This window comes from Mauremys mutica, chromosome 4 (assembly GCF_020497125.1).
Source record: "Mauremys mutica isolate MM-2020 ecotype Southern chromosome 4, ASM2049712v1, whole genome shotgun sequence".
NCBI classification, from domain to species: Eukaryota; Metazoa; Chordata; order Testudines; family Geoemydidae; genus Mauremys; species Mauremys mutica.
The window spans coordinates 132,682,150-132,699,173 of NC_059075.1; the positions used below are offsets into that span (position 1 = coordinate 132,682,150).

A 17,024-nucleotide genomic window follows, 5' to 3' on the forward strand; every position below is an offset into this window, starting at 1 on the left:
CGAGCGTCATGAACCCTCCCTGGCCATCCCACGTGGATGTTTGTGAAACGTCCCTTGTGATCCACCAGTGCTTGCAGCACCATTGAAAAGTACCCCTTCCGGTTTACGTACTGGGTGCCCTGGCACTGCGGTGCCAAGATAGGGATATGGGTTCCATCTATCGCCCCACCACAGTTAGGGAATCCCATTGCAGCAAAGCCATCCACTATGGCCTGCACGTTTTCCAGAGTCACAACCTTTCGTAGCAGCAGCTTAGTGATTGCTTTGGCTACTTGCATCACAGCAGCCCCCACAGTAGATTTTCCAACTCCAAATTGATTCCCGACTGACCGGTAGCTGTCTGGCGTTGCAAGCTTCCACAGGGCTATTGCCACTCGCTTCTCTACTGTGAGGGCTGCTCTCATCTTGGTATTATGGCGTTTCAGGGCAGGGGCAAGCAAGTCACAAAGTTCCATGAAAGTGCCCTTACGCATACGAAAGTTTCGCAGCCACTGGGAATCGTCCCACACCTGCAACACAATGCGGTCCCACCAGTCAGTGCTTGTTTCCCGGGCCCAAAATCGGCGTTCAATGGATAGAATCTGCCCCATTACCATCAGGATCTCCAAAGCGTGGGGGCCCGCGGTTTGAGAGAATTCTGTGTCCACGTCCTCATCACTGTCATCGCCACGCTGCCATATCCGCCTCCTCCTCGACTCGGTTTGAAGGTCCTGGTTCAGCATATACTGCACGAGAGTGCGCGAGGTGTTTAAAACATCCACGATTGCGGTATTGAGCTGAGCAGGGTCCATGCTGCTGTGTTATGGCGTCTGCACAGTTCACCAAGCAAAAAAGGCGCGAAACGGTTGTCTGCTGCTTTCAGGGAGGGAGGGGTGAGGCTGTACCCAGAACCACCCGCGACAATGATTTTTGCCCCATCAGGCACTGGGATCTCAACCCGGAAATGCCAAGGGGCGGGGGAGGCTGCAGGAACTATGGGATAGCTACGGAATAGCTACCCACAGTGCAATGCTCCAGAAATCGACGCTAGCCTCGGACCGTGGACGCACACCACCGATTTAATGTGTTTAGTGTGGCCGCGCGCACTCGATTTTATACAATCTGTTTTACAAAACCGGTTTATGCAAATTTGGAATAGTCCCGTAGTGTAGACGTACCCTTACACACGAGGGTGCTGGGGGCTTTGGAATCAACCATCAGACACAAAGGGGAGTGAAGAGGTGTAGCTCTGATCTCTCTCTCCCATACACACTGCTCCACCAAAACACCTCAAGCTAGCTCCTGGCCCCCACCGCACCTGGTAATTGTAGAGGTCTAATTTACCTGCCTTTTTCTCCAGCTATGTGGTAGGAACCTGGCATACATGAGCAGTCAACAGCTCCAGCATCCCGGCCTGGAACCGCAGGCAGACAGAGTCGTTTGGTGATGGAAGATCACAAGGCAGCGTTTGGTGCATGTCCTAGGAATGGGGCTATTTGGGGAGTCTTGAGGAGGAGAGAATCAATCCTTATCCCAGGAGCAGCATTAGGGTTTGTCCCCACTGTCAGTGTGCTTTTAAGGTGCCTACTCCACACCTCTCTTTTTTGGGGGTGGTCATGCAGACGAGGCTGAGATCAATCCTCTCGATAGACCATGGCTGGGGTCCCTTCTTCGGATTTCCCACCGGTACCAATGTGCAGCAAATGCCTACGAGTGAGAAAGCTCTGATGGATTTTCTGTCCATTAACCGAATGCCACGCTTCAAGAGGTAAGAGGCGCTCATGCCACCCAGGCACCACAGAAATGGCAAGGACTGACTTGCAGATGCGGCAGTGACTAGAGCATCAGATGCAATCACCTAGATTCCCTTCTTCACAGATTGCCTGTTTACACTGCTGTTCTAAAGCCCTGGGCCAGGGCATTGTTCATCTGGTTTAGCTGGTAGAAAATATGGGACGCATTCTCAGCTGGTATAAACTGGCGTATTCCCACTGAAGTTAATTTACACCACATGAGGCAGAGCCGGCGCTAGGAATAAGCAGACTAAGCAATTGCTCAGGGCCCCAAAACGCTCAATGGGGCCCTATATTCTCCCTTTATCATAAGAACTTGCCTGTTTTAGTACAGCGAACCTCAGAAATACGAACACCAGTTACGAACTGACCAGTCAACCACACACCTCATTTGGAACTGGAAGTACGCAATCCGGCAGCAGCAGAGATACACACAAAAAGGCAAATGCAGAACAGTACTGTGCGAAACGTAAACTAGGGGGGGAAACGAAGGGAAAGCTGCAGTTTTCTTCTGCATAGTAAAGTTTCAAAGCTGTAGTAAGACAATGCTCAGTGGTAAAAATGTTTGAAAGAACCTCCATAACGTTTTGTTCAAACAACTTCCACTCCCCAAGGTGTTCATAACTCTGAGGTTCTACGGTGTGGGGTGTGTGGAATATTCCTGCATAGGGCCCCCACTGGACTAACACCAGCATTCCCTCCTCCCCCCGAGAGCAGTTAGCAATTTATATAGTAGCATATTTGCATTGTAACTAGTTATACTGACACATATACACAAATATGTATGTATACTGACACATATACACAAATATAATAAGCATTTACAGTAGCAAGATCTGTGTGTGTGTGTGTGTGTGTAATTAGCATTCACAGAAGCAAGATCTGGCTCTGCGTGTTTGTGTGTGTGTGAGAGAGAGATTAGCATTCACTGTAGCATGATCTGACTCAGTGTATGTATCTGGCTCTGTGTGTATGCATGGGCATGCATGTAATTAGCAGCCACTGTAACAAACACCATAGCTAGAGTTATGTGCAGCACCTGCTCCAACTCCACAATTTTAATTCACTCAGAGCTTCTCCTTTGGGAGACTGGTCTGAGTCGAGATGTGAATTGTTAGGAATCATTGTTAGGAATTATTTATCGCTTGGGGAAGTTGGAAGGAAACCCATCCAGCTGGTCTGAGTTATGGGAGGGGGGGACAAGAAAAAAACCCAAACCCCTAAATCCTTTTATTCAGCGTTAAAAAGAAAAAGGCTTTTTTGCTTCTATGTATGCATGTGAGAAGCAGTGGAGTCTAGTGGTCGCAGCAGGTGAACTGGGTTCTAGCCCTTCCCCGTCAATGACTCACTCTGGGATAAATCCTGCAATGTGCTGAGCACCTGATAAAAGGTGCTGCTCTCCCTCAACTCCCATTGGGCCTGATTCTCCACTCTCTTGCCTTGCTCTTTGTTCAGTCACTGGCACCAGCACAAAGGGCATGTAAACTGCCATCAGTTCCAAATGGTGCTGTCTATCCCCACTTTGCACTGCTGTAAATGGGAACAAAAGGTGCAGGCCTGTGGAAAAACAGACCTGGTACCTACAGCATCATAGCACCACAGTGAGATAAAAAAGTCCTGCATTCACTCAGAAGAACAACCTCAATGACCCACCAGAGGCAGTGCTGCCTAGTGGACAGAGCACTGGACTGGGACTCAGAAACTCTGGGTTTTATGCCTGGCTCTGACACTGGCCTACTGAGTGATCTTGGGTAAGTCACTTTCCCTACTGATACTTCAGTTTCCCCATCTGTAAAACTGGGATAACGTGTACCTCAGTTTCCCCATCTGTAAAACAGGGATAATGCTATTGACCTCTTTTCTAAATCACTGAGATCTACTGATGAGAAGAGCTATGTAAGAGCCAGGTATTATTATTCACAGCACGCTGGATTCTAGGTTGGATATTAGGAAACACTATTTCACTAGGAGGGTGGTGAAGCACTGGAATGGGTTACCTAGGGAGATGGTGGAATCTCCATCCTTAGAGTTTTTTAAGGCCCGGCTTGACAAAGCTCTGGCTGGGATGATTTAGTTGGTGTTGGTCCTGCTTTTAGCAGGGGGTTGGACTAGATGACCTCATGAGGTCTCTTCCAACCCTAATATTCTATGATTTCTGTGGTGGTCTCCTATTCGAGTGCTGATCAAGCCCAACCCTGCTTAGTTGGTAAAATCGGATGAGCTCACAGCTCCATGTGAGATGGCTGCAAAGAAAAGAATCCAGAAAATCAGGAGTTATAGCAGAAATCCAATCTCTCCCCCCACACACCTCATTAAAAACTGCCTTTTCAGCATTTGCCTAGCATTAATTAAAGAGCCACTTCCTCTGCCTGTCAATTTGCCACCCTGATTTTCTTGTATTTTTTCTAAATCCAAAAGGAAGTCGGGAGAAACCGGTGTGGAAAGCCTGTTGATTGTATCTGAAACACTTGCCAACACAGAGCAAGATGTAACAAGTAATTAAAGGAAAATCAAACTTCTCCTTTGGAAGGTTTTGCGTATGAGGCTGCAGATTAATTATTGCTCTCAGTCAAAGATGCTCTCACTGACAGGCAATGGGGAGGCTAGCTCTCCAGGTATTGCGAGGACACTCAAACCTGCAAGCAGCTGAGCAATTTAGTCATGATTCAGCAAAGCCCTTAAGCACCTACTTAACTTCAAGCACGTATGTGATCCTATTAGAGTCAGTGCAATGAGACATGAGCACATGCTGAAGTGCTCTGACAGATCAAAGCCATGCGTCCCCTTCTACACACAACTCTGAGCATCTCCCAAAGTCTCAACAGTGTCCCTCTCTTTCTCTTCCTTCCCAACCTAGAGGAGAAATAGCTTGACTAGGGAGGTCAGGGAAGCTCCTTCACTAGAGGTTTTCAAAAAGAGGCTGGAGCCATCTGCCTTGGACAGTTTAACTGGCGGCTCTCAACCTTTCCAGTCTGCTGTACCCCTTTCAGGAGTCGGATTTGTCTTGCGTACACCAACTTTCACCTCACTTAAAAACTACTTGCTTACAAAATCAGACCTAAAATTACAGAAGTGTCACAGCCACTAATACTGAAAAATGGCTTCCTTTCTCATTTTACCATGTAATTATAAAATAAATCCACTGGAATATAAATCTTGTACTTACATTTCAGTGTATGGTATATAGAGCAGTATAAACAAGTCGTCGTCTGTATGAAATGTTAGTTTGTACTGACTTTTAGTGCTTTTTATGTAGCCTGTTGTAAAAGGAAGCAAATATCTAGATGAGTTGATGTGCCATTGGAATACCTCTGAGTACCCCCAGGGGTACGCATAGCCCTGATTGAGAACCACTGGTTTAAATCCTGCATCTCGGCAGGGGGTTAGCCTAGATGACCCTTGTGGTCTCTTCTAACCCTGTGGCTCTATCATTCTATGTTTGGGGGTTCACCTAGACCAGTAAAGGGGTTCTGTCACCACCTGCTCTGCAACCCTGGGTGTCTGTGCAGTGCAGCTTTGGCTCAGCAGCCTGCTCACAGCATTGTGGTCTCACTCTCGCTTCCACCAGCCCAGTTCCTTCTGGCGACTGGCTGGGTGGCCCCAACAACACTTCCAGTCCCAAGTCTCCCCCAAACTGTCTCCCCTGCAGCATCCAGTTCCGGGTACTGGACACTCCCATGTTCCCTGCCTCCAAGGAGCCAGGGCACACTACAGCTTGTTAGCTCAGCTGTGGGTATACACTCCACCTTCATACACACCCACTGGGACAATTCATAGGAAAATGAAGAGTAACTTCATTAACAAAGAACATAATTTTAAGGGATTTCAAGCAAGAGCGAAAGTGAAACAAACGGGTTACAGACAAAACCAACCCAACCTGCTTGCTGGGATCTACAACTTAATTCTAGCAAGATGTAGCTCCCTTGGCCATAGCACGAACTCATCAGCGTTCTCCAGCATGCTCAGGGGGAAGATCCATCTCTCACCCTGATTGTTACAGAGCTGGTTGGCGACTGAATGGGTGCTGAGCTGATGGAGGGAAAGCTAAGTCAAGGAGCTGAGCTTTGCAGTTAGTCTGGAGCATGGGAAATCTCAGGGTCTTTTCTCTCTTTCAGGAGTGAATTCTGTGGCTTAGGTCCGGCTCCTGAGAACGCTCTGTCTCCTGTGCTAATGCGCCCCCTGACACTTGCATTGCTTTAGTGGAACAGTGAACACAGTTCCACTTGATGTGGAGTATAGTTAGAGCTTCTGATTTTAGGTTTTAACCGATCCACCCCAATAAAACATGCCTGATACTGGTTTCCTTTTGCGGGGTAGAGAGTGTTTATCCATCCAACACTGGAAAAGACATTGGAAATGGTTACCAGATTCATGTGGACTTCACTCCATCCCCAGTGCAGTTTAGTTATACAGGCATGTTCCTGCTCCCTGGCTTGTATCGAAGGGTTTGTCTACCTAGCGCAGTTATGTGCGCTCTGGGAGTGTGATATCTAAAGCACACCGTATTGCACATTAATTGGTCTGGGTAGACCTTGCTTGTGTGCACTGTATGTTCCCTGGTGTGCTTTAATGTAGTGCTTTTTGAAACAGTACTCTGTGTCTATACAAAGAGAAAGCCCTGCAAAACCCCGATTTTGGACTTCTATGTAGAATTAAAAAATGACTAAAAATAACTCCCCCAAAATGAAATTAAATACTACCCCCTCCTAAAAAAACAAAAACAAAACAGAAGCCTTAAGTATAGTCCATGTGGTGGCCTTCTGCAGAGGGGTGAATTTTGTTCTTGCTGTGTTGTGCATGCGGTGGGATGGCTTTTCAAATACATGTTCAATGTGGAAGAGTAAGGATGCATTTTCAGTGGTCACCTAAAGCAACAGGCATCCATATCTGTACTGGGACACCATCATAGGACCTAACCACATCAGCAACACCATCAGGGGCTCGTTCACCTGCACATGTACCAATGTGATATATATCATCATGTGCCAGCAATGCCCCTCTGCCATGTACATTGGCCAAACCGGACAGTCTCTACGCAAAGAATAAACAGACACAAATCTGACATCAGGAATCATAACATTCAAAAACCAGTAGGAAAACACTTTGATCGCTCTGGTCACTCAATAACAGACCTAAAAGTAGCAATTCCTCAGCAAAAAAACTTCAAAAAACAGACTCCAATGTGGAACTGCAGAACTGGAATTAATTTGCAAACTGGACACCATCAGATTAGGCCTGAATAAAGACTGGGAGTAGTTGGGTCATTACAGCGGTTCCCAAACTTTAACAGCCTGTGAACCCCTTTGACTAGCACGTCAAGTCTCGCAAACCCCCTCTTAAAAATGAATATTTCCAGGGATTTTCTCCTTTACCTGAGTATAAATTATAAAACGGTGATCTTGGAAATATAAAATTTGTTTTATTACACACTATTTATTATTAATTATTTATCATTACAGTATTTTTATTACATTATGAAAACTTCTCTAAGATCTCTCTTTCGGAGCTTGTAGCACTTTGAATTAAGCCTGTTAGAAGACAAGGCTCCTATGTTTCATCAAGGAGTATCAGATGTGAAACAGCATGAAAGGTATTTAAGAAGCCAACTCAAAAGAGTTCCTCCTACAAAAGCATTCAGGTCTTGAGCAGTCCAGGCAAACAGTGCACATTACAACAAAACTTAAACTTGTTCTTCATAATAATTTAAAAAACTATACTAGCTGCCTATTTAATTTTAAAAACAGCAAAAAATATTCACCTCCCTTTCTGTTTCTTATAAGGAGTCTTGAAGTTTAAAAATCTCCTCAGTGTGATAGATACGCTTGCTTTGATCTGCTTAGCTCTTGGAAGTCCAGGGGCTGCAGGCTGCTGGTCCCATGCTGCCCGGAGTCCCTAGGGACAGCTCTGTCTGCCATTAGGGATTTTTTTCCCCCAAGAATCCCCTGTAACATTTCACAAACCCCCAGGGGTTCACGAACCTCAGTTTGGGAACCACTGAGTCATTACAAAACCTAAACCGAATTTCCCCAATACTAATTTCCCCCTACTGTTACTAACACCTTCTTGTCAACTGTCTGAAATGGGCCACTCTCATTACCACTTCAAAAGTTATTTTTCCTCCCTTGGTATCCTGCTGTTAATTGAATTGTCTCCTTAGACTGACATCACACTTGGTAAGGCAACTTCCATCCTTTCATGTATTTTCCACTCCATGCATCCGATGAAGTGGGTTCTACCCCACGAAAGCTTATGTCCAAATAAATTTGTTAGTCTCTCAGGTGCCACAAGGACTCCCCATTGTTTTTACTGATACAGACTGTACCGGGTAAGGTTCTCGATGGCCTGGGTTATACAGGAAGACAGCCTAGGTGATCCCAATGGTCCCTTAGTGTCTATGACTATCAGAGTCTCAGCGTGGGCTACTTAACAGTCAGCTTTGCAGATGATGCCCAGAGTTGAGGGTCACCCTCCTGCTCCTAGAGTTGGGGCAAGGTTATGGGCTGAATATCTAGGTGCTGTTTTCAACACCTGCAATCAACAATTCAGTGTCTAAGGAAGGTAGCTTAGGTGGTTGTGAGGCTTACACAACCCCTTTCTGAGTGCAGCTGAAACAAGTCCTGGTTAAAACCTGGACTTCATCCTTGCAAAGAAAATCTCTCCTGGATTGGCAGTTAGCCATGAGGGTCCAAAGAGTGTTTCCCATTAGGAAGAGATTTTTACCCAAGGCCAAGAGAAGGTGCATGTGCCCCAAATGGCCATCGCATCTTGTAGGTATCTAACAGGCGAGTCTAATAATCAGCAGAGGGAAACGGATTGCATTCTAAGATGGCGCAGAGAACACCAACGTCTAATGATTGACAATTGGCTTAACCAGGTGCCACCTAACTGCATTGCCAGTACCTGGCAGCAAAGTGGCTCAAGACACTTAGCCACGCGTATGCTTGGATGTCTGCTCATCCAAGCTGTGACACAATTTGCTGACTCTTGCAATACACTGAAAATTCAGCCAAAGGAGACGGTGGGAGAGGGGGAAGGGAGCGATTCCTTAATAGCAATTATGTTTCCATAGCATCTACTGGCAGAATATATCAAGGCACCTTACAGAAGGTAGATATGTCCTTCCTATTAGGGTTGGGTGAGCAGAGGTATAAAGAAGTTACGTGACTTGCCCAAGGTCTGATGATGAATCAGTGGCAGTCTTGCCGTGCTATGGTAATATTATTAACATAACACCCTCTCCCTGCCTTCAGTGTTTAAACAAAACCTGGACTCAAAGCTTATCCTAAGCTTTCAGTGTGTCTAGTTGCGACTGCGCTTCCCGCTCCCTGTCAATAGGGGGCAGTTCTCACCTGATTCCCCGAGACAGGCATCCCCTCCAGCAGAGACCACCCCACCCTGCCAGCAACCAGCCCCCCCTCCAGGAGACACATAATCCCCCTCTCCCCGACAGAAAATCCATTACCGTAACAGCTCCCTCCCTCCCGCCAAAAGAGGAAATCCCTCCTGTAGCGTCTAACCCCCCCCCCACGCTAACGGCCCCGTCCCCGGTGAGACTGGGGATCTTGCCAGCCCTCTCTAACAGCCATCCATTCACCCATACGCCTGGCAAGCCCTCCAGCACGCAGCATTCCCCTTCAGTGGCTGGGTGTGGTGAGCCCACCGATGGCCCAGTGCCATCTTCCAGCCCATCCTCATGGACGTACGGGGAAGGCGCTCAGGTCAGGCCGGGCGCTGACGGAAACAGTTCCCCAGCCCAGCAAGCTTGCAGTGCCTTTACTGCTGGGCCCACCGTAGGCCCTGCATTCGAAGTATGACTCTCCAGACAGAATCTCCGACACAGGCTGTCTCCAAACGGCACCACGCTAACCCCGGCGGAGCAGGTGGGCCTGCGGGCATCTTTCCAAGCCAGAGACGCCATCCAAAATGAGGAGCCCTCCCAGGAGCAGAGCACTTAACAGAAACAAGGCTCAAAGCAGCGGGCCGCGAAGAGGTAGGCTGCAAAGCATCCTCTCCCCACTCTCTTTGCCTGTGATGCCCTGTCACGTTCAGGGACCAGCCACACCCCGGCATGGGAGGGAAAGTGAATTATTAAAGCACTGGCCTGTTTACATCGGCTGTTATTCTGGTGATACAGCAGCTCCGAGCTGGGAGTGGACTGTACTCAGAGAGAGACGATTTCCCATGCCGGACACGTAACAGGTGTTTTGGCCAGGGCATTAATCAGCCTCTAGATTAAGTCCCAGCAACACAGCCTCGCGTTCCTCCTTTGCTAAGGGTGACACGAAGGAGCTAGGGGATCCATACACTTTTTTTTCTTAATTCTTACAGAGTTTGCACAAAGGAAAGTGGAATTGATCCCTGTAGCTGCCCCTTGAAACCTACAGCTCAGATGTAAGGAACAGGCAGCGGCGCTGAAAGGTAAAATCTATTAGGGGGAAACCAGGAATTTAATTACTGGGGAGTTTACAAGCTGTCTGTGATAGAGGAGGGGCCACCGGGGTTGGGAGATTACCAGAAACCAGGGCTTTTCAAGTCAACTGAGCCGCCAAGTCAACTGAGCTGAAGAGGCCAGGAATATTGCAGCAAGGTAGGTCCAGAGAGCTGGGGAGAAAGCAGGGATTGAGGACAATGCTTCAAAGCAAGGGGTGCAAATTCTAGGTCTCTCCTGAGCACAAGATGAGGAGCCAGGAGCTAGTTCCTCCCGCCCTCCCCCATGCCTTTCTGCATTCGTTGTCTACACCCTTTACGTTAGCTGGAGGCAAATGCATTTTAAATAGATTTAGTGCTGGCTTGACAGAGCTGGAGTATAAGGGGCTGACCCCAAGCCCATTGTGATCAGTGGAAAGACTCCTCTTGACTCTGGGGAGTTTTTGGAGCAAGCCCTGAATCCTTCCACAGAAAAGGCAGCGCACGGGCCCTCTGCTCACAGTGCAGAAGGAATCCCCGCAGGTTTCTCAGCAGGACGGCTCCTCTGGCGGCAGCACATCCGATCAGGCCTCTCCTTACCCCTTGGTTAAGAGCTGGGCGGAAAGGAATAACCACGTGTGGGAGGCTTTAAATACCCTCCCCGCCACCCCATATATTGGGCCTGGTGTATGCATCTGTGGCCCAGCCATTAGATGGGGACGGAGAAGGGTCGCTCCTCCTAGCCTAGGGCTGGCGAGATGGACCGGGAGGCTGGTGTTTTCCATCAGCAGGACAGTCAGAGCCAAACAGAGCTTCCTCAAGCTGTGCCTGGAGCGACCCACCTCAGACACACGAGGGCAGTTCTGTCTCCAGGGCTCATCCAGCCCTTGGCCTCTCTGCTGCGCCTGCCCAGTTCTGGGCTGGATGGCTTTGCAACACACCCGCTAGGAACTGGACTGGGAGAGTAAGCGGTTCTGCTGTAGCGCCCCCCCGCTGGCCAAACACATCACTGCATGTGGTCCTTGCCTCAGTTTCCCTTCACCCCCATTTTCTGCTCCCCCCCCAGCGATTCACAGGGCTCAGCCCTCCGGCTGGGTCACTCTCAGAGTTCCATCCCCTTCCAGGCTAACACCAGTCCAAACAAACAAACGGTTCTTTCTCCCTGCTTGGGCCCCTCTTCAGCCAGCCTCCTCTCAGTTCCCAGCCCTTCCAGGATACCATTAACTCTGTCCGCTCTGGGTTGGCGCTCCAGCTCCCAGGCCGCTTCCCTGGAGTCCTTCCAGCCCCTCCTCGGGGGCCTTCCCCAGAGCCCAGCTTGCTCCCTGCAGTTCCTCCTTCCAAGTGAGTGCTCTGCTTTGCTGAGGCCCAGGTGTTTATCAGGCTGTCACCTGACCCGTTAGTCCAGTCCCTAGGCTGGGGGCAGCTAATTATGGCACAGCTGAGGTTGATTGAGCAGGGCTGGCCCATAAAGGGCAAACCACCCTGTTATAGGGAGCATCAGCTCGTTTCCCACAGGCCACCAGATGGTAACACGTCTTGGGCACTACCAGCCTGAGCTGGCAACCTAGAGGAAGCTCTGCCTTCCCCTCCTAGGCTCGCGAGCTAGCTGGTCCCCTCGGGGTCTGCACACTGCAGGCGTTTTCTTTTCGTTCTCCTTTCCCCCGGCCCTTTCTCCTGTCCAGTTTCTCAGCAGCTGCTTCCCACTCTGGACCAGCCCTGGGTTCTGAGCGCTCTGCTAGCCCGAGCCCAGCTGTGCTTCGGAGGGAAAGAAAACAATCCCACACTGTGCAGGACGACACCCTGGAGAGGGCAGTTGGCCTGGTCCCACAGCAATAAGCGGATGGACTGGAGCACGAGTGGGACTCCAGCATGTGTGTGGGTTTCCGCATAACCTGATGGCCAGTTGCATTGGCCGCAGTAAAACTAACTGTTTAAGACATGGCTGGACGGAAAAGGCAAAGCAGCATTTGGGATAAGGCAGCACTCCCTCCCTGCCCCTAGCTATCCCGGAGCGAGACAGCGAGGTCTCCTACCCCCCAAGGGATTCAGAGCATGGAAGAGTGGGAGGAGAAGATTCTCTTAAACGGCATGGTTGCCACCTAGAGGGAAGTAGAGGGAAATCAGAGAAAAATCCAGTGAGGCTATGCCCTGTGCCAGGCAGCATCTGCAGAACCGCTCATCCACAGTAATGCCTGGGCACCAAGGAGAGACGGCCAGGATAGAAATCCCACCAAGGACAGAGGGCCGGGACAGAGATCTCACGTGGATGGGAATCAGTTTTGTAGCCAGTCCATCCACTTGGCCAATGCAACACCTTTCCCTATGGTGTGTTTGCCAAGTCTCCAAGACAAGGCCGTGCCGATCCTTCACTTTCCATGGTGGTCAAGTGCCAAGTTCAGTGAGGCTGTGAACAATGGTCTGAACGGCCCGACAGGTGGAAGGGTAAAGCAGTGTAACTTGTACCCACCTAGTGTTCCTTGGGGGTGATTCTCACAACGAAGGCCGGATTCGGATTGGTGTTACAATGAGCGCCAGGGCCGAATCCAGGCCCACGAGGGAGGAAGCAGATGCAGCAGCTAGGGAAGCAACACCTGGGCATGTGGTAAATCAGCGCCCTGCTGACTGCACTGGAGTTACCCAAAGAATGAAGGCGGCGTGACATTCTATGTTAGGATCAGACTGTGACTCTCTGGGGAGGGCCCCACCCTGTGTGGTTTAGCACGACGGGGACCCAACCCTGGACAGCTCTATAGCGGAGCTAAGCATCACTTTATCTGATACCCATATAGCCCCCACATGGAGGATGTGTGTCTTCACTGCAGAGTTAGCCTAGGTTCTCACTCAGGGGTTGCCCCAAGTCCCACTCCCATCCAAATACAAACCCCTCCCTCACCCAGATTAAGTGGTGCTTTCAACCCAGGCTAGCTGGCCTGCCGGGGGGTGGGTGGGGGAGGTGTTAGAGCCTGAGCTCTGCTTTCACTGGTGACCCACCCACTGCCGTGAGAATACTGATAAGTCACTCCAGTGCCTTCCCACAAGAGTGACAAGCCAAGCTGATCTCAGCAGCAGTATTTGACTGGACCACTGTAAGCGTCCGAGGTGTTTCTGGAGGCGACGGCTCTGAGGTCTATCCCACACTGCTACACCTGACGGCTGCGAAGCCCTGCCATGTCTGCAGGCCCAGATCTTAAACCCGGGTCAGGAATATAAAAAGGAATTTGAGGTGAAAGCCCAACCGGGTTTAAAAGCAAAGAAGCCGCACAGCTTAAAAGGACTAGGAAAGAATGTGCTGAAGAACCAACTGAAAAAAAGAACTTTAAACCCTAGCTGAGCTGGTCAGAAAACCCCCACCAGTTGAGAGCCAGAAAAGAACCGATCCGGCAGGTCTGCACAGCTGGTACCTACGGCTTACCATTAGAGTGGACTGATGGCCTGGTTTATTTGTTCTTGTCTCCATCTGCCGGTAGGAGCGGGAGGTCCTGGCATTTCAGGAGATAGAAAAATAAGGGCTCAATTCTCCTCTCATTTGCAACAGCTCTATGCCAAATATCAATCCATCGACTACAGTAGAATCACTCCTGATGTGCACTGGGGGAAGTGAGATGAGAATGAGGCTTTACAAGCTAGCAACAGGACAGATTTAATCGGTAACGTGAGCAAATAAAAAGCAGGTGCTTGTCACAACCTCAGAGCAGTTATTCTTTCTCAAGAGCACTCAGGCTGCAAGGCCAGACCAGCGCTACAGTGAGCCTTAGGAATAAGAAAAGTAGATGAACCGAGACAACTTCAAGCCAACCCAGGAAGCAGACACCTCAGACCAAGGGGTTAAATTCATCCAGGCGCAGAGTGCCAACACGATGTGGACCATTTAAGTCCCAGTTAAGCTGTTAGGCCCTGATCCTGCAATAGATCCGAACAGGAAGACCGTCTGCACCCGTGCTCGGTCCCTCTGAAATCAATGAGGGACGGCAGGATCCAGGCTCAGGGTTTAAGTGAGACTTCAGTGGCACATAGGCCTTGCGTTGGTCCTTTGCCCGGGGGTGAATTTCACACTCTCTGCAGGACTATTTTCATTGTTTACTGCAATACATCCCACATGGAGCCATTCATTCCATGGCAATACAGAGGATAAAGGGAAACAAACCATAGCAGCGGATAATTAGCAAGGGACCTGAAGGAACCAAGGAGCTGCTCCTCAGATATCAGAGACCCTACTCTGCTTGCCACTAACCACTCTGCAGAAGAGGACAGTTCCTCAAGATGTGATCCTCACTAGGTTTCTTGCATGTTTCTCATCCCGGTGGGCTGGCGGAGGGTGGGAAAGCAGTCTTCAAAAGTCTGAACATGCCAGACAACACGACCACAGATTTTACATCAGAACATTTATTTCTCAGAGAGAAAATATAGTTTCAGACAGTCAGATTATAGTAGGTAAAATTAGCATTTTTTTTTCTTTACAAGCATAGATTTTCTTATTACCTCTCTTATACCATCTGATATAAACAATTCTAGAAAGCAAATAAACTCACTTTCTACAATAAATAGAGCAATCTGTGCTTTACAGCAGACTGACAGTAACGTTTAGGTCCCGTAGCAACAGCAGGATATTAGCCAATTAAACTTCTAAAATGTCATTTAAAAAAAAAAAAGGAAACAAAACAAAACAAATCCCCCATCCCACCCCCAAGATCTTAAAACAGTTATACACAGGTCACAAGTCCACAGCTGAGCTACTATCTGGAAAAAGTGTATGTTCCTTTAAATAAATTATACTGTGTGCATACAAAAAGACCCAGCAACACAACTGAGGACTTTCAAGAATGGTGACAATAGGCCTGAATAATTTAGAACAATATTTTACAACTATGTACACAACCTCCTTCCCTATCCACACTCTTTAGGGATTATTTTTTTTACAAAATCCTATAGCCCGTCTTTATATGTTACAGGTATTTTCCTTAAAGTGTGGTTCCATGTCCCAATGTATAAGAAGTGGTACTTTAAAAAAGTAGACCAAGTAGAAATGGCAGTGATTCCCCCGCCCCTCCCTCCCATTTATTATTATTTTCTCCCCACATTCTCTTTAGTATGAAAAAGTTAAAATAATAAAAAAATATTGAGTTAAAAAGCGAAAGGATGATATTCTGTCTACAATCTTGATCTGCACCTTTGGTTCTTAAAATTTAAAAGAAAAAAAAAACACAACAGAACAGATAAGAGAAACGATGAGACCTTGGCTAATAGAAAAGAAAAGTTTTGTCATCAGCTTTCAATCATTAGCTGTCCCCGTTTTTGCAATACAAAAGCAATAAAACAGGATTCTCTGCAGAGCTGGGTTTTTGTTTTTTTTTGTTTTGAATGGATCACAAATGCTAGAGATCCACAGAGCAGGGAAGAGATGTGTTTGTGTGAGAAAAAGTGAACGGGTGAAATGGTTATGTGCTCCAGCTAGCAGGAATCCAGTCACAGCTTTAATTCAGTCCAAACCAAGCTGGAGGAAAACTTTAAAAAGACAGTCAGTGAAAAACTAAGGGCAGAGAGGAATTGGGGTCTGACATTCCAACTAGTTATTTTAAACTGAATGTGCATAAAAATACACCACAGAGTGTGTCTTCCTCCCGCCCTGATCAACGTTAGTGTCCGTAAAGCTGCTCCAGCTGATTAGACGCTTCCAAAATTAGGTTAAAAAAACATAAAAGACGTTTTCTTGCCCAGACTCAATACTCTGTTAAGATGCAATATGAAGTACACGTTCTTGGAATTGTCACACAGTCACTGAAATTGAAATTTACACATGAAACTATTGACTATAAATGTCTAGGTCACACACACATAAAAATAAAAAATAAAATTAGGGAACTTGTTTTTTATATTTAAAGCTCTGTGCATCTGTGCGTAAGGAAAAAGAGAGTTATCAAAATATGATCTCAATCTTTTCTAATTGTGGTGAAAACCTACCATGAAAACATATTATATATACATAGGCATGAGAGTCATAACAATAACAGTAGGCTGCAAATTTGTTAACGCCATGGGGCAACCAATGTCATTTAAAAAATGAAATAAAAAAAGTCCAGTGATGGTTATTGTAAATTTGGCACAAGACAGTCCAGTTGGAGTTCCACTAAAGGGTACTGGTTTATTTACAATGGTGATGGATTCCAGAGAATTACTCAGGGCTGGCTGCAGACTAAAAACCCAAGAGGTGTGGGGCATGAGGTCCAACCATCAGACTGCAGCTCACCCCGCACTTCACCAGCTGACCGTGACTTCTGTCCAGGCATAGCTGTCACACTGCAGCTCTTCCTGGCTTCTTTCTTGTGGTCCAGCCTAATACATCACTTCCTCTCCTGCCGGCTCTTCAACGAGACACATTCAGAAAGAATCCGGACAAGCTTTTTGGCACGAATCAAGGTACTTTATAGGAGCTGCTCACACTGTTAGGCATAATGCATCTCTCACAGGAACAGAAAAGAACACAGCAGACGCCCCATCACGCTCCTCCAGGCAGGGAGGAATCCCCTACCATTCTGTGCATGGCAAGGTCCACTGTGCCAACAGGTGCAAGCACTGGATCTGAAAAAATGGGGCAGAGTGGGCATTTCCGACTCCCTACAGATAATTTGACGTGACAAAGGGGTGGTCTCCCCGGACGCGGCTCATGTGGATCATTGCTCGGTCATACGCCACCTGGACGGACTTGCGGATGCTGGTTTTTCGGCCCTCCATCATCTTTAGCTTGTCCACTGTGTCATCCACCCCAAGAGGAAGAACTTTGTCCCGCGGAAGCCACTGCCTGCAATCCAAGCAGAATACCAAAAACCCTGTCACCGAGAGAAATGGAGA

At 48.0% G+C, this 17,024-nt stretch overlaps 1 protein-coding gene across 4 annotated transcripts in view; it reads right to left on the reverse strand.

Annotated features, from left to right (window-relative positions):
- Window positions 1-14,545: 14,545 nt before the first annotated feature.
- The window catches only part of BRPF3 (bromodomain and PHD finger containing 3), a 45,863-nt gene continuing 43,384 nt past the window's right edge, over window positions 14,546-17,024 (reverse strand). For all 4 annotated transcript variants that reach the window (XM_045016035.1, XM_045016034.1, XM_045016031.1 and 1 more), the window contains exon 13: window positions 14,546-16,974. In XM_045016035.1, the coding sequence (XP_044871970.1) occupies window positions 16,791-16,974 (184 nt within the window). In that variant the 3' untranslated portion in view covers window positions 14,546-16,790. The remainder of the gene's footprint in view (window positions 16,975-17,024) is intronic.